This window comes from Heloderma suspectum, chromosome 10 (assembly GCF_057233095.1).
Source record: "Heloderma suspectum isolate Gila_16-S chromosome 10, 16-S_ref, whole genome shotgun sequence".
NCBI lineage: Eukaryota > Metazoa > Chordata > Lepidosauria > Squamata > Helodermatidae > Heloderma > Heloderma suspectum.
The window spans coordinates 5,792,783-5,810,699 of record NC_139467.1 but is presented as its reverse complement, the minus strand read 5'-3'; the positions used below and the strand labels follow the sequence as shown (position 1 = coordinate 5,810,699).

At 43.3% G+C, this 17,917-nt stretch overlaps 1 protein-coding gene and 1 pseudogene across 3 annotated transcripts in view; both read right to left on the bottom strand.

Annotated features, from left to right (window-relative positions):
- The window catches only part of LOC146337528 (protein CFDP2 pseudogene), a 471,985-nt pseudogene that overhangs the window by 376,438 nt on the left and 77,630 nt on the right, over positions 1–17,917 (bottom strand). The window lies entirely within an intron of this gene.
- On the bottom strand, positions 324–17,883 carry SNRPD2 (small nuclear ribonucleoprotein D2 polypeptide). The gene is made up of 4 exons (XM_084816288.1): positions 17,876–17,883; positions 3,390–3,548; positions 2,153–2,332; positions 324–1,613 (listed from the first exon to the last, which is right to left on the bottom strand). The coding sequence occupies exons 1-4, from the start codon at positions 17,881–17,883 to the stop codon at positions 1,439–1,441; spliced, it is 522 nt and encodes a 173-aa protein (XP_084672414.1). The 3' UTR covers positions 324–1,438.

Here is a 17,917-nt window from a genome sequence, read left to right as displayed (position 1 = left end):
GAGGCTGGGGAGGATTAGGGTTTCAAACTGGGGGTGGGGGGGGGACGGACGAGAGAAGAGAAAGACAGCTGGGCCTAAGGAATGAGCTCATGTTGACATAGGGAGGGGGAGGGAGAAAGAGAGAGAAGAGTGACAGACAGACAGCAGGGAGGAATAGATGCCAGGCATAGCAGTCAGTGCAGCATGGAAAACAGAGAGACAGAAATAAAACTAAGTCTGCTTTGGGATTCAGGGACTACAATATAAAGGACTGTTTTTCCTCCAAATGAGTCTGTATCTTATATATAGTTATTATCATTCAACTGTGCAAAATGAAACCGAGGAAAAAATCTTCTAACTCATGTTCTTCATTTGAATGGTTTTACAGCATTCTCATCAAGGATGTTATCAGATTTTTAAAAAATACAGTGTGAAATATTGAAGTTGGGAAATTGACGCATACATATTACTGCCCTACAAGTGATCAAGACATTTCTTTAATATTTACCTTAAAACTGGGTTTTCAGGTTTGAATTTAGAAAATCCCCAAGATTTCAAGTTGGTGTAAGATTCATTTCAGATACAGACATGCTTGCTTAATTTTACTCCATCTCCAGGTTTTACTCTGAACATGATAGCTGATGTTTAAGCATCTGGAATTTTTTTAAGGAGGCAGGGAGAATTTAAAAAACTAAACAGAAGCAAAAAAAACCCTTTTCCTGCCCGTGAGTTAAATCCTATGTGGCACATCAATTGCCAGCCCATTTGTCCCAAGCTCTGGGGCTTCAGGGAGCTCTGAGCACATCAGCTGCAGCCACCTGGTCCAAAACCAGTTTTGGGTCTGGTACCCTTTGATGTTGGATCCAGATAAGGAAGATGTTCTGCTGCAGTTAATACGCAACTGTAGGGAAGAAGACAAGGTAATAGGGACGGAAGGGGGAGTGGGTCATGACTCATCCCAGTGGGAAGCGTAAAAAAAAAAGGAAAGCTACAGACCTTACAAGAGGGTTCTTTTGGAATGCCTAACACTGTCCGAGCACAAAGGACTCCAGGTCCCAAGCATATAACCCACAGCTGGAGGACACCTGAACTACCTTAAGTCTCCCATGCCCTCTAGTGCTATCAAACACTCACTAAGAGGAAGACCCTATGCCAGAAAAAAAGAAAACTAAGAAATTTAACAAAATGTTTATTACAAAAAGAATAGTTCTTCAACAGGCCATATACAGTAACACCCTCTGGTGCATTTGGGGAGTGGAAAATCTATTAGCCAGATCTACAAAAAACAAAAGGTGTTCAACCACCTCCCTTCACAATGCTTGCGGGACAAAAATCATTTGAAGAACAGGCAGCTGACAGGGAGAAGCCAATGGTCAAAACAATCAGCAAACTTATCAGTCTCTTGGTGGTGACCCTGAAGTCAGCAGCTCTGGTACATCCACTACCCTCTGACAGCCCATTACTTCCCAGCTATAAGGGGGTTCCTCAGCACCACAATGACTGAATCGCCACGCAGGAACATCTTAGAGATGTAGCGATCCTTGTTGACAGGCTTAGATTTCTTCTTGCCTTTCCCACTCTTAGGCACCTCTGTCCACATCTCCTTGACGTTCTCCAAAACCATGTTGCAGTGCCTAGTGGAAAAAGAATGATGTTACACGGACATGGGGCACCCTTCCTGCTACTGACAAGTGGGAAGGGAATAGAATGCCTCCCACACACTTTGCTGCCAAACGACAACCCCATCTACTATGCTGTTGTTGTTTATTTGTTCAGTCGCTTCCGACTCTTTGTGACTTCATGGACCAGCCCACTCCAGAGCTTCCTGTCAGCCATTGCCACCCCCAGCTCCCCTAAGGTCGAGGCCATCACCTACAGAATATCATCCATCCATCTTACCCTTGGTCAGCCCCTCTTCCTTTTGCCCCCATTTACTATATGGAACCAGAAATACCTCAGACAGATATAACTGGAATCCTTGCCCCCAAGGGAAATTGTTCAACACGAGAACCCCATAAGAATCCTTAACAGGCTGGAAAGTTGCAACTTACTTACAAATCTTAAATTTAATCTAGCATGGTTTGTTTCAATGAAAACAGTGCAAACCAGAAATTGACTAAAAACCACCACTAACAATCTGGCAGAACAGAAGAAGCCACAGGTAGGATCCTACCTATCAAAGGCCTTGACACGCCCCAGAAGCTTCTTGTTGTTGCGACAGTTGATCAGCACCTGAGTATTGTTTTTGACGGACTGTGTGAGGACAGAAAGGGGCCCCGTGTTGAACTCTTCCTCCTCCCGCTTCTGCAGCTCCTCCGGGGTCATCTCACTCTTAGGCTTGTTTAAGAGGCTCCTGAAAAAAGAGGTAAGAGAAACAGTACTCCAAAACATTTTCAGGGAGAAAAACCACAACACATGTAACTTGTCTCCTGTACAGGGGAGCAATGGGATGACTGGAAGCAAGATCTCTACCGCTTGTAATTAAGCCCTCGTACTCAAGACTGCAACCTTGCATTCTGCACAAATTTAGAATAACCAGCATCCCAAAAGTATGCTTGCAGTCATCAGTGGACTACAGACCGCACCTTGTACATCAGCATGCACAGAGCATAAGAGGTTAACCTCTCCCTCTCTCTTTGTGGGGATGCAACAAGATTGCTAAAGGTTGTTAGGGGGCAAGGTGTCTGCTTTCTCCTTTGTCTCTGGAAAGTTACCAAGAACCCCCTGAATGAGCAAGTTATGGCTGTAAATTTGGGGCAAGGGCTGCTAAAAGCAGTAGCTCCTGGGGCTGTTTGTGGGGCTGGATTTTATTAGCATTTTTAAAAATCACATTTTGTGAACCACCTTGGTACTGTGAGATGAAGATTGGTATAGACATTTTTTAAATAAATAATAAATTAAGGGCACAATCCTATGCATGTTTGGAGAGAGAAAGAGGTCTCCTTCTGTCTTCTGAAGGCTGGGTCAAGGACGTTATTATGTATTCTCATGTTGTATGGCATTCCGAGGGCCGTTCTGGGCAGGAAAAACTACTTATAGACGTAAATAAAGAGGGCTGAGACACGTGATTGCTAGAGTAACGTGGGAACCAAGCATCCGAACAGGCATACTTATTTGACCAACAACTGGAAAAGATCAGACACCGCCCAACTAAGACAAGGAGAAGCTGCTTGGAGGCATTAAGGGAGAGGTGGATTTTTGCAGGGCCGGGACAGAAAAGCAGCCTAAAGAGGGTGAGGAGGAGAAGTCCCTCCACCAACCGGCGGTGCCCATTCAAAAACTCACTACGCGCCAACGCTCTTCAAACAGGGGCGCCCATTCAAATATTTACGGTAGAGTTACGGTATGACCCTCCCCACAAAGGGACCCCCGCCCCTTGCCCCCGAAATCTCTCTCGTCCGCCTCCTCACATGACGACGCCGTTCACTCGCAGGGGACCGTCGGCTCGCGGGGGAACTGCTCTGTCGCGACTGGCGATGGCCGCCTTCCGCTTCCGGCTCACTCGGGTCGCGCACGCGTCGTGCCGCTGTTTCCAAGCCAGTTTTGCCTCCCATGGACTGTCTCTATGGCTACAGGTACGGCGCGCGGGAGGAGGCAAAAGGCTTTGCTATAAGCGCGGAGCGTGCTGTAAACACCTGGAAATTTAATTAGAATGACACCTTATTGTATTTAATAATTATTATAAAATATAGATTTATATACCGCTTAGCATATTAAAAAAATATCTTTAAGTTGTAACTGAGTAGTTGAAATCATTATTACTGTTGTTGTTCAGTCGTTCAGTCGCGTCCGACTCCTCGTGACCCCGTGGCCCAGAGCACGCCAGGCCTCCCTGTCCTGCGCTCCCTCCCGGAGCGTGCTCAAGTCCATATTCATTGCAGCGGTGATGCTATCCAGCCATCTCATCCTCTGCCGTCCCCTTCTCCTTTTGCCTTCAGTCTTTCCCAGCATCAGCGTCTTTTCCAGGGAGTTTTCTCTTCGCATTAGGTGGCCAAAATATTTGAGCTTCAGCTTCAGTATCTGTCCTTCCAATGAGCACTCAGGGTTGATTTCCTTTAGGATGGACTGATTTGACCTCCTTGCAGTCCAGGGGACTCGTAAGAGTCTTCTCCAGCACCACAGTTCGAAAGCATCGATTCTTCAGCATCAGCCTTCCTTATAGTCCAGCTCTCACAACCACACGTTGCTACTGGGAAAACCATAGCTTTGATTAGACGGACCTTTGTCGGCAAGATGATGTCTCTGCTTATTACTATGCTGTCTAGGTTTGCCATAGCTTTCCTCCCCAGGAGCAAGCGTCTTTGAATTTCATGGCTACAGTCACCGTCTGCGGTGATCTTGGAGCCCAAGAAAGTAAAATCTGTCACTGCGTCCATTTCTTCCCCTTCTATATGCCAGGAAGTGATGGGGCCAGATGCCATGATCTTAGTTTTTTTAATGTTGAGTTTCAAACCAGCTTTTGCACTCTCCTCTTTCACCCTCAACAAGAGGCTCTTGAGATCCTCTTCGCTTTCTGCCATTAGGGTGGCATCATCTGCATATCGGAGGTTGTTGATAATTCTCCCGGCAATCATAATTCCGACCTGTGATTCATCCAACCCGGCGTTTCTCATGACGTACTCTGCATATAAGTTAAATAAGCAGGGCGACAATATGCAGCCTTGTCGTACTCCTTTCCCAATTTTGAACCACTCGGTTGTTCCATGTCTGGTTCTTACTGTTGCTTCTTGACCCTCGTACAGGTTTCTCAGGAGACAGGTAAGGTGGTCTGGTACTCCCATCACTTTAAGAATTTGCCACAGTTTGTTGTGATCCACACAATCCAAGGCTTTAGCGTAGTCAATGAAGCAGAAATAGACGTTTTTTCTGGAATTCTCTTGCTTTCTCCATGATCCAGCGAACGTTGACGATTTGATCTCTAGTTCCTCTGCCTCTTCAAAACCCAGCTTGTACTTCTGGTAGTTCTCGGTTCGCATACTGCTGAAGCCTAGCTTGTAGGATTTTGAGCATCACCTTGCTGGCATGTGAAATGAGTGCAATTGTACGGTAGTTTGAACACTCTTTGGCGTTGCCCTTCTTTGGAATTGGAATGTAAACTGACCTTTTCCAGTCTTGCGGCCATTGTTGAGTGTTCCAAATTTGTTGGCATATTGAGTGCAGCACTTTAACAGCATCATCTTTTAGGATCTTAAATAGCTCAGCTGGAATACTGTCATCTCCGCTAGCTTTGTTGTTAGTAATGCTTCCTAAGGCCCACTTGACTTCACTCTCGAGGATGTCCGACTCAAGTTCAGTGACCGCAGTATCATGGCTATCAGGGACATTCAGATCTTTCCTGTAGAGTTCTTCTGTGTATTCTTTCCACCTCTTCTTAATCTCATCTGCTTCTGTTAGGTCCCTGCCTTCTTTGTCCTTTATCATGCCTGTCTTTGCACAAAACGTTCCCTTGAGATCTCCGATTTTCTTGAAGAGATCTCTAGTCTTTCCCATTCTGTTGTTTTCCTCGATTTCTTTGCATTGTTCATTTAAGAAGGCCTTCTTGTCTCTCCTTGCTATTCTCTGGAACTCTGCATTCAGTTGGATATATCTAGCCCTTTCTCCCTTGCTTTTTGCTTGCCTTCTTTCTTCAGCTACTTGTAAAGCCTCATCAGACAGCCACTTGGCTTTCTTGCATTTCTTTTTCTTTGGGATGGATTGAGTTGCTGCCTCCTGAACAATGTTATGGACCTCCATCCATAGTTCCTCAGGCTCTCTGTCTATCAGGTCTAATCCCTGAAATCTATTCCTCACCTCCACTGTATATTCATAAGGGATATGATTGAGGTCATACCTGAATGGTTTAGTGGTTTTCCCTACGTTCTTCAATTTAAGCTGAAATTTTGCAACAAGAAGCTCATGATCTGAGCCACAGTCAGCTCCAGGTCTTGTTTTTACTGACTGTATAGAGCTTCTCCATCTTTGGCTGCAAAGGACATAATCAATCTGATTTCGATATTGACCATCTGGTGATGTCCATGTGTAGAGTCGCCTCTTGTGCTGTTGGAAAAGAGTGTTTGCTATGATCCGCGTGTTCTCTTGGCAAAACTCTATTAGCTTTTGTCCTGCTTCATTTTGTACACCAAGGCCATGCCTGCCTGTTATCCCGGTGATTTCTTGACTTCCTACTTTAGCATTCCAATCCCCTATGATGAAGAGGACATCTTTTTTTGGTGTTAGTTCTAGAAGGTGTTGTAGGTCTTCATAGAACCGAACAACCTCCGCTTCTTCGGCATCAGTGGTTGGGGCATAGACTTGAATTACTGTGATGTTGAATGGTTTGCCTTGGATTCATACTGAGATCATTCTATCGTTTTTAAGATTGTACCCCAGTACTGCTTTTCCCACCCTTTTGTTGACTATGAGTGCGACTCCATTTCTTCTAAGGGATTCTTGCCCACAGTAGTAGATATGATGGTCACCTGAATTAAATTCGCCCATGCTTGTCCATTTTAGTTCGCTGATTCCCAAGATGTCAATGTTCACTCTTGCCATCTCATGTTTGACCACCTCCAGCTTACCTTGATTCATTGATCTGACATTCCAGGTTCCTAAACAATATGGTTCTTTACAGCATCGGTTTTTCTTTTCACCACCAGACCCATGGGGTTTTCTTGGCAAGAATACTGGAGTGGGTTGCCATTTCCTTCTCCAGTGGACCACATTTTGTCAGAACTCTCTGCCATGACCTGTCTGTCTTGGGTGGCCCTGCACGGCATAGCTTATGGCTTCACTGAGTTACGCAAGCCCCTTCGCCACAACAAGGCAGTGATCCATGAAGGGGCTCATTATTAGTAGCAATTGAAAAAAGCACCTGGTTTTTATTGTTGTTGTTTTTAAGAGAAAGGCCATGCACGATGGGGGATGTAGGAGGAGGAGATATATAGAATATATATATATATATATATATATATATATTTGCCAATCAATCAATCAATCAATCCAGAGCATGATGAATTTAAACCATAAGCCCAAATTAAAGCTTCAAAAATAGCACAGGAAATAGGCTGTCTTTTACTGTTATATTTAGTAACCTATGGCTGCGAGAGCTGGACCATAAGAAAGGCTGAGCGAAAGAAGATAGATGCTTTTGAACTGTGGTGCTGGAGGAAAATTCTGAGCGTGCCTTGGACTGCAAGAAGATCAAACCAGTCCATACTCCAGGAAATAAAGCCAGACTGCTCACTTGAGGGAAGGATATTAAAGGCAAAACTGAAGTACTTTGGCCACATCATGAGAAGACAGGATACCCTGGAGAAGATGCTGATGCTGGGGAAAGTGGAAGGCAAAAGGAAGAGGGGCCGACCAAGGGCAAGGTGGATGGATGATATTCTGGAGGTGACGGACTCGACCTTGGGGGAGCTGGGGTTGGCGACGGCCGACAGGAAGCTCTGGCATGGGCCGGTCCATGAAGTCACGAAGAGTCAGAAGCGACTGACCGAATAAACAACAACAACAAATCCCGCCTTTCCTCCCAGAAACTCAAGCTGGCATACATGGTGACATTCCTCCCCCTTCCGCATCTTATCTCAACAACCCTGTGAAGGGCTAGGTTGAAAGAATGGCTGGTCCAAGGTCACCCAATGAGGTTCATGGCTGAGTGGGATTTGAGCATGCGTCCCCCGCACCTAATCTGACAATCCTCACTGCTACATTGTGCTGATGCTTTTAGTGGGGTGCTTCCAGACACCATCGCCCTGCCTCATTCACAGAACTTTACCAGAAGACTCAGAAGTCATTGTCATCTCCCACCTGTAACCGTCCTGCATTTTCCTACCACTTACGTCTTTTTTCTTACAGCAGAAAATGCATTAAGGAAAGACTAAATCTTTTAATCTTCTGATTAAATTTTTTAATCTTCTGATTTTAATCTTGATTTAATCTTTTAAAATCTTTAATCTTGATTTTAATTTTAATCTTTAAAATCTTTAAAAACTTTAATCTTGATTTTAATTTTAATCTTGATTTAATCTTTTAAAATCTTTTAATCTTCTGATTTAAATCTTTAAATCTTCTGATCTTTTAACCTTCTGATTAAATCTTTAATCTTCTGACTTGTAGTGGTCAGGTACATAACTGCAGCAGGTGGGAACTGGTGTCATGTGTTGCATATATTTCAGATTTCTGAGCATCTTGCAAGTAAGTTCAATGTGGTTTATTGACATTATTTTCTGTTTGGTTGATATTTTTGAGGTACCAAAAATAAAATAAATATTATTGAAAAGGGGATTAGACAGATTCATGGAGGATGAGACTATCAATGGCTATACGTGATGATGGCTATATATTGCATCCAGTATCAGAGGCGGTGTGCCTCTGTATGCCAGTTGCTGGGAAACATGAATGGGAGGGTGTTGCAGTCATGTTCTGCTCATGTGCTTCCCACAGGCGGCTGGTTGGCCATTGTGGGAAACAGGATACTGGACTAGATGGGCCTTTGGTCTGATCCAGCATGGCTCTTCATGTATTAAATATCATCCATCACATTTGTATCCCACCCTTCCTCCCAAGGAGCAACATGCATGGGGTGTGTGTATGTGTGTTCACCACAACCCTGTGAAATGGATTCAGCTGAGATAATGTGACCCAAGGACACCCTGTGCACGCCATGGCTGAGAAGTGCACTCATGTTTGGATTTCAAAATCCAACACTAAACATAAGAACATAAGAACAGCCCTGCTGGATCAGACCAAGGGTCTCTGTTCACACAGCAGCCAACCAGCTACCTGTGGGAAACCCACAAGGAGGAGTCCAATGGCACTCTCCCTCTTGTGTTCCCCAGCAAGTGGTATACTTTCTGGTGTAACATTCTTAGGCTGCAATCCTATACCTACATACTTGGGAGCAGGGGTGTTGCTAGGTTCTTAAAAGATCTGCGGCATAGGCCCATAACACAAATTTGCATATATATATATATATATATATATATATATATAATATATAACTGAGTCTAAGTGCACCTCATATATATATATATATATATGTGTGTGTGTGTGTGTGCATGTGTGTGTGTGTGCACGCGCGCGTGCGTGTGGTGTGTGCATGTGGTGTGCTTGCATGTGTGTATAGATTACATTTGTTGTTTATTCGGTCAGTTGCTTCCGACTTTTCGTGACTTCATGGACCAGCCCACACCAGAGCTTCCTGTCGGTCGTCGCCACCCCCAGCTCCCCCAAGGTCGAGTCCGTCACCTCCAGAATATCATCCATCCACCTTGCCCTTGGTCGGCCCCTCTTCCTTTTGCCTTCCACTTTCCCCAGCATCAGCATTTTCTCCAGGGTATCCTGTCTTCTCATGATGTGGCCAAAGTACTTCAGTTTTGCCTTTAATATAATTCCCTCAAGTGAGCAGTCTGGCTTTATTTCCTGGAGTATGGACTGGTTTGATCTTCTTGCAGTCCAAGGCACTCTCAGAATTTTCCTCCAGCACCACAGTTCAAAAGCATCTATCTTCCTTCGCTCAGCCTTCCTTATGGTCCAGCTCTCGCAGCCATAGGTTACTACGGGGAATACCATTGCTTTAACTATGTGGACCTTTGTTGTCAGTGTGATGTCTCTGCTTTTAACTATTTTATCAAGATTTGTCATTGCTCTCATACATACATAAGAAGTGTGCTCTGACCCCACACCCTACTTCAACCCACACCCCGATTCAGCGGTTTTGAAAACATCCTGCTTCTGCTCAGGCCAATTTATAGTCGGACCACTTCAGCTCAGCACCAAACCTGAGTCAAGGTTTGGAAAAATGGGTCTTTATCCTTCCTGCTGACTACCATGGGAAATTAGAAAAAAACTGTAACTTTTTTCTCTTGGTCAGAACTGGATGATAATTTCAGGCATAGTAGCCCCCCTGAAGAAGGGGATTGCACCTGCCCAGTGTCAGAAAAATAGATGCAGGGTTTATATTTTGATTTTCTTTTAAAGGGAACTGCCAATAACATTTTTTATTACTTGGAAGAATTGGATAAAAATTTCAGGATTCATTGCTCCATCAGAGGAGATCATGTCTGCCAAATTTCAGAATGATAGCCACAGGGGTTTTGGGGCAAGGGTGGTCTTGACATTTTGAGGTCTCCAAAAGAGGACATACTTATCTCCATATTTTCCTTGTGGACCATTGTTCTGAAAATTACAGACATCCTAGAGTTGTCCCTAAGTAAGAAACCAGCAAAGTTTCAGAAGGACAGGTGCAGCTGTTCATGTGGAAGAGGGAGTGATTTGCTTTCCCTTCCCTTCACCCCTTCCCCAATAGTTTTGGGGTAAGTTTGTATGAAAATGCACAGGTCATTAGAGGTGTCCCTCAGGCAAGAAACCTGCAAAGTTCCTGAAGGATATACTTGCATGCAGATTTACAATTACTAGAATTTATTTACATTTCACCAATGTTAGCAGCAGGGGAACATGGGTGGGAAGGTACTATTGCACTCATGTCCTGCTTGTGGGTTTCCCATGGGCATCTGGTTGGCCACTGTGTGAACAGAATGCTGGACTAGATTTATTTATTTATTTCATTTCTATACCGCCCAATAGCCGAAGCTCTCTTCGGACCTTGGTCTGACACAGCACAGCTCTTCTTATGTTCTTAAACAGAGAGTGCCTCTGAGCATATGCAGAATGCTTTTCTTTCACCACTGAGCACTTATATTCTCCCCTTTCCCCTCCTTGCAACCATCCCTCCTCATCCTACCATCCTCCAGCAACTCTTCATAAAAACAGATGTCTTGTGCAACTCTCCTCTATCTCCTCGTTATGCACAAGCTCTCATTGTTTCTTCCTCCCCATAACTTCATTTGTGCCAAGACTTCACCAGGATTCAGCCAATGAGTCTGTTTTCAAAACTAGGGTTAAGTTATGGAGAAGCTCTGAGCATGTACTAAGTGCCTTTCCCTCACCACTGAAGCTAGAGTTCATGCAAAAAAAAAAGAAGTACACATACAAATGACAAAACATGCATAGGACTGAGCCGAAAGGGTAGTCAATTCATTAGACAGAATTAGGTAGGCACTGTATTAAGCCTTCAGTACCACGCCCACAACTCAGGACTTATTTCTGAGTAAACATGCAGAACCTCAGGGTGCAAACCTCTCTGCAAATGTAACTTGTGCTGGAATCCTATGCACCCTTTCCTGAGGGTAAGCCTCATTAAACATAATGGAGCTTCTGAGTAGGCATACATAGGCTTGTATAAATGAGCAGTATTTATCTCCCCTCCATTTAAAAAACAAACCCCAAACTCCTACTTTTTATTAAAGCTTTCTGTTCAGAGGAACACAGGAAGCTGCCTCATACTGAGTCAGACCCTGGGTCCATCTAGCCCAGTATTGTCAACACTGACTGGCAGCAGCGGCTCTCCAGAGTTTCAGGCAGGATTCTTTCCTAGCCCTACCTGGAGACACTGGGGATTGAATCTGGGACCTTCTGCATGCCAAGCAGGGGCTCTGCCACGGAGCTGCAGCCCTTCCTATTGCTGGATAATGGCAACTGACAAGCAAAACAGCCCCAGATTTGTTTCTCTACAACTATGCGAACCCACTTTTCTCAAAGACTGGAGTGAGATGGAGAAAACCAACCCTCGTGTCTGTTTGTATAAAGTCAAATACAGTTCAGAACTTCTCTTGCCCGCCAAAGAAAATTCTTTTTAAGAATTCCCCAATGTATGCTCTGGGTGGAATAAAGAAGAGAAAGAAAGAACAGGACAGGACAGGGGAAGGAAGAAGAAAAGAAGAATGGTGATTGAAAATGCACGGAGGGGGGTGGGGTAGACATAATTCCCTAAGCCAAGTGGCTCCTTTCAGAGAGGTAGTACTTCAGAGGAATTTAGGAGGCTGTGGAAGGTTTGTAAAGATTGCACATACTTAAATTAACTTTATGAGGTGAGGTGGCTGAGGGCTTTTTCTAACTTTTTTAAAACTGTAGAACCTATTTAAAAGCCTCAGCAGTTCCTCAATCATGACGCCACATAGTCCTAACCCTCCTTTTGGAATAATTTGAGTCCTACAGCTATTTAGGAGACATTAAAGTGGAGGGGGAGAAAGAAGTTTGTGGAGGCTGATTGGATCCTTTGCTGTACTGAAGCTACTAAACTTCTGCAGAACCCAAAGTTTCCAGTTTGGGACAGTAAAATCAGATGCTGTGTGAAATACCAGTATTTCACATGGAGCTCTTTCTTCCCTTCCATCTCCCTCTTCAAAATTTCATTGCAAGCAAGCTCCCAACAGTGGGCATGTAAGAGTAGAAAAGTAGGGGGAGATAGGTTTTCTGCACCTCAAAAAAACCCCTACACCAGAGATTAGGGACCTCCTAATGGTGACCTTAAACACCTTCTGATAGGATCTCTAATCCCCTGTATGGCTTGACAGTTTTTTTACTTTTTATTTAAATCTTTGAGAAAAGGAAACTTTATGCATGGCTAGCTCAAAAGCCACTGGACCTACCTGTCTGAAATTTGGCAAGTTCAGTCTGCTCCATAGGGGCTGCCGGGTCCCCAAATCCCATGAACTTATGTGGAAGCACCAAAAAATTTTATCTCTTTAATTTGACAGATTTTCTTGAAAAAAGCTAATTTTACCTGCGGCTAGCACAAAAGCCACTGGAACTAAACTGTCTGAACTTTGGCAGGCTCAGCCAGCTCCATAGGGGCTGCCAGGTCCCAATTCCATGCATGTATGTGGAAATACAAAAAAATATATAGCTCTTTGCTTTGACAGATTTTCTTGAAAAGAGCACATTTTATGTGTGACTAGCACAAAAATCACTGGACCAAACTGCCTGAAATTTGGCAGGTTCAATCAGCTCAGTGGGGGCTGCCAGGTCCCCAAATTCCATGCACTTATGTGGAAGAATTAAAAAAGTATAGCTCTTTGCTTTGACAGATTTTCTTGAAAATAGCAAATTTTACCTGTGACTAGCACGAAAGCCATTGGACCTAACTGCCTGAAATTGTGCAGGTTAATCACATCCATGGGTCCTACAAGGTCTCCAAATTTAATCAATTTATCATACAAACTAAAACAGTTATGTCCATTTCTGTTTTCCAATGCAAGTCAATGGGAAAATGTAAAAAATGGCAATTAGGACAGCTCAAGAGATCCAGGGCGCAGCTCAGAAAAGTTCCGGGGCCCGTGCCCAGGTGGACCCGCTTCTAATGATGCCCCTGCTTGGGAGTAAGCCCCATTGAACTCAATAGAACTTACTTCTGAGTAGGCATGTTTAGGATTGCGCTGTTAGCCACTAGATTACAGTTGTTCCAAAAGAATCCTGTTCAGTTCTTGGTTACAAAACTTAATTGCCCTTTGCAGAACTAAAATATTCTGAGCTTGTTGGGACAATGCGAGGGGAGCCATGACAATGAAACTAGTTCATGCTTGCAGTGTGGATGTATGCCTCTGCACACATTTCTACAAATGGTGGGCCACTGTGTCTGAGGGGCGTAGATGAGACAAGTGCTTTGTGGATGTGTTGAGGACCATAAAAGTCAACAGACACCAGCCCTGGAGAGAGACATGGGGCTCGTGTTTAATCAACAGAAGCTTCTGGTTACTGTCAGCTGCCGTCTCATCTCACATGTCTGCCTGTCCAGACAACTCCCTTGAAGGGCAGGTGCCCACTTTGCTTGTGTCCTTTGCGTGCCATCAGCAGGGCTGGAACTGAGGATGGCAAAGGGCACTCTGTGATCTGGTGGAAATCCAGGTAGGCTGGAACAATAGCTTCGCTTGGTCTACTGAGCTTTGTAGGCCTGCTGGTGCAGTCCAGTCAGACAGAGAACTGGTCATTCATCTAAAAAACCTACTGTAAAATTGTTACAGTCGTGACTTCTCAGGGTTTAGGAGGTGACTGTGTTTTTAAGAGGTTTAGATTATAAAGATTTTTATTTGATAGTGTTTTATATTGTATGCTGCCTTGATGTTTCAGATAGATGGGATATTAATACACACACACATATCTGCTATTCTTATCAAAAACCGAAGCAGCCTGTTGCAAGTCATTTCAACTCACCTACATGTAGTCTCTCAGATTTACAGTTGCTTCCAATAGAACAAAAAAAGACAATGACATGCTTGACAAAAGGGAAAAGTTCTGCGTCTATAGACTCTTAGGCTTTCTTCACATGGAGCTTTTATCCTGCGATTGAGATTGCTCCTTCACAGAAGTTTGTGGGCTCTTTACATGATGCCGTGTCCCTCCCAGGCATCTCCTGCACTAACTGTCCTTTCTTCCGTTTTTAAATAGATCACAGATAATGAGCTATCAAATTACCCCGTTGTGTTCCGCTTTAGTTCCTTCCGTGAAAAGAGGAAAAGCCGCAAGAAGAGGAGCAAGATCAGTGAAAGATAATGGAACACTCAGATACCAGGAGAAGGAGGGAGGAAGGGGAGCTAGTGAAAAGGGAGTCGTTGTGATCCTGCATTTAAAATGGAAGCAGAAAGCCCTGTCTTAAATGCAGGTTTTTAGGCTGGTGTAGAGATGCCCTTAGTCCAAATGGCCTTAATCTGGAGGACAATCCGTAAGCATTATACCAATCATACCACTGTTGTTTTCTCCTAAGGAACTTTCATCTCTAGGCATTCCAAACTGCCACTCCTGAGATCCATTTAACAGCATGGCTACTGATGAGGGTGGAAGCCAAAACGTTTAGCATAAATATATTTTTTGAATACTCTGTTGTTAGACTTTCCATTTTTTTTAATAAAAATAAATACTTTCACCCAGTCTTGTGGGGTTAGGGAAAGACCAAACAAGCTTGCCGTAATTACTATCCTGTCTTGGTCCCAGCAGTCCTCAGTTCTTGTAATGACACAATAATTATGTTCAAAATAAAACACAACCCCCAATTTTGTGAAACACGTAAGTATCTTTATTGAGTTCTGTGGCGTTTATTCACACAAGCAAAATTTAATTCATGGTTTGCAATAACAGAAGTTTAAGGTGCATTCCACGGAGCTTCTCTCTGCCATGCAAATATAATTCATTTCAACAAAGCTTTCTAGACACAGTGTCCTGATCACACAGTACCTGCATAACACACATTCATTTCTATAAGGTTTATGTGCAGGCGACATGCTTGATGGATTGCGACTTTATTTTTCGATTCACACCAGCAATATGGAAATAATTAACAGAAAACTCTAAAAATTACCGTGCATATTTGAACTTCTCCATTAAAAAAGTCAAGTGTCGAAGAAGATATCATAAAAACACGAATTGTCTTCTCTCTTGAGCATATCATGCCTCACTTCCCACCCCCAGCACCCAGATCTTTCTTAAACAGAAAAAGCACAATAAAATAGAATTATTGAACTATATAAATTGTACTTTGTTCCCTTATGGTGTCACTTATGCAATTTAACGTTTGGGCTGTAAGTGAAGTGTTTTTTCTCTGAAGGAAGGAAAATTAAACACACACGCACACGCACTGTAGCAACTAATTAATAGCAACACTTTAACGAATACTGCAAAAAGTTAGGAATAAATATACTAGAAGTTGATTGCTTCTTAATTCTCTTTCAGACACCCTGATCCTAAATGCACAGCACTTAAATCAATGGGACGTGATTCAGCATGTAAATGTGTTCAGGGATGGGGTATCAGGCTGCAGTTCAAAGCATGCTTACTCAGAATTAAACAGTAATCAGTAGACACGCTGGAGTCTAAATTCACAAACCAATTTATCCAGTTCAGACTAATTTTCACATGTCTGACACTCACTCTTTTGGATAACTCCCACTGAGCGAGTTCAGTAGAACTTGCATTCAAATGCTTAGGATCACAACCTTAGTGCATCCTCAACAGCTCTAATGTAGGGGATCGGATGTGCTCTTTCAGAGTCAGTGGATGTAGAGCAATTATCCCCTCTCTGGTATTCACTAGATTTTTAGGGTCTTTGAATGTAATAGATTCGGCAGGTTCTGGACAAATGAAATCCTTTCCATAATTAACTTTGCATCATTCACTTACAGAAGGCATTGTCACTGGTTGTGCTGACAGCCACTTGCTTGATTAGCTTTTTTTTTAAGTAAGGCAAATTCATGGAGGGCAGGTCTGTGAATGACAATTAGCCATGATATTTAGAGATTACATGCCCATGCTCAGAAACAGTATAGCTCTGACTACAAGGTGCAGTGGACAGCAGTAGACGATGACTATCTTTGTCATACCCTGGAATTATAAGCTTTCTTGGGGAAACTGAGGTTGGCCACTGTTGGAGACAAAATGCTGAACTAGACAGACCTTTGGTCTGAACCAGCAAAGCAATTTTTATATTCTGTGCTGATCTATCCAATCCAAGTGTGGGGTGCTTCATTCTCAGAAGATCCCTGGGGATTGCATGGATCAACATAAGGTGTCCAGTCCACACATTGGCTCCCTGTAGTATGCAGGGATGCTCTGGGGAAAAACATACTTGCCTTTCCCTGGCAGGGTTCGTTCTTTTGTTGTAAGCTCGAGAGGTTCTTATGATCCCTTCCAACATAGTGATTCTATTATTTGAAGATTGGATTTGGAGATTACCTTAATAGCCTTGGCCTGGCACATTATTTTTTAGGCAAACTAGAGGTGATATGTTGACATGGGAACTAAATAGTTAACCTATTGCTTCTTGATACAGGATCATTTTGCAAATCTTCTAAACAGAAAAACCATCAGAGACCTTAGCTAAGGGTGATGTATGAAAGGAAACAAAAGACAACTGCAGTTTGAGGCAGACTAAGAACAGACACAGAAAGCTGAGTCTGGGGCTCTAGAAGTGTCTTGAGGTGCTGGCCGTCTCCCTAGAGATCTCGTGCGAGAGCAGTGGACCTTGGCTGTCTGTTAAGAGTGTTTATGCTATGCTTCCGCTTATGCTCCCGCTTATGCTCCACCTGTATATTTGTAAATAAACCAATTATTACAAAACACGAATAAGCCACCAGTACATCCTTCCAAACACGGTAAGCACAGCACCCCGGAAATTCTAGCTGCTTGCTAAAGTGGGATACGCGTAACACTGTGTTCCAGGTCGTGCACTACAGCACCAAATTAGAAGCCTTGAAATTAAGGCTAATTTAATTGGATTTGGTCACATTCCTCCTCTTGTCTCTCCCTTCAATTTCCTCCTGCTATCTCCCTGCATAGCTTACATTTATATTGCAAGATGCTGGCAGACAGGGATCTCGCTTTTTGGCTTATGAAATACTGAAAAATGCCATGTGTGTTGATGTTGCGAAATAAATGAATAATAAATAAAAACAGCAACACCGGAACCTACTATCTAAACTTGCCTTAGACCCATTGTGTTTGGCTCATTAACCTTAAACAGATTTAGTTGAACGTAAGTCTTGCTGATTTTGATGGCCCTGGCTTCTAAGTGTGGTTAATCACAGCCCAAACAATGTAAATCCAATGAAGTTTAGCAGATGAATCGCAGCCCAGCTAAATTAAGTCTTTAATGGGTGGTGGTTCAGGCATTTCACTCCTTAAAAAAATTATTTTGCACATACACCCAAAATGAGAAAACAGGATATTCAACAGAAACAACTATTTCTGCAATGAAGCAGGAGGCTGTTGATATTAATTTGTGCCTATTCAGAGGTTGATTCTTTGATTCAGAATGTTACTCAAGGTGCTAGAAAGGCATAGCTGTAGATGAGACAGTGCAGGTGAAAATGTGCAGAATTTATAGACATTATTTTGACTGGCACACGCTAGGGTAATTCTATCTCACCTTAACTTCAGACCACCAGCCTTGATTCGAAATGCAATAGCAAAATAGAGCTTGGACCTACATCAGAAATTTTCCGACTTGCATCAGCCCTTGAAGGTAAGGTTTCTCCCAGTTCAAAATATTAGAGGAATTTAGTTCATGTTGGCACACACTGATGGATACCCTTGCATCTTACACCAGAGAAGACAGTGAAAGAAAGGAATA

Excerpts from the sequence above, each read along its gene's own strand:
- SNRPD2 (XM_084816288.1), bottom strand. Across the intron at positions 2,333-3,389 it reads CGAGTGAACGGCGTCGTCAT|GAGCCTCTTAAACAAGCCTA; the intron begins GTGAGGAGGCGG and ends CTCTTTTTTCAG. Across the intron at positions 1,614-2,152 it reads CGTGTCAAGGCCTTTGATAG|GCACTGCAACATGGTTTTGG; the intron begins GTAGGATCCTAC and ends TTTTTCCACTAG.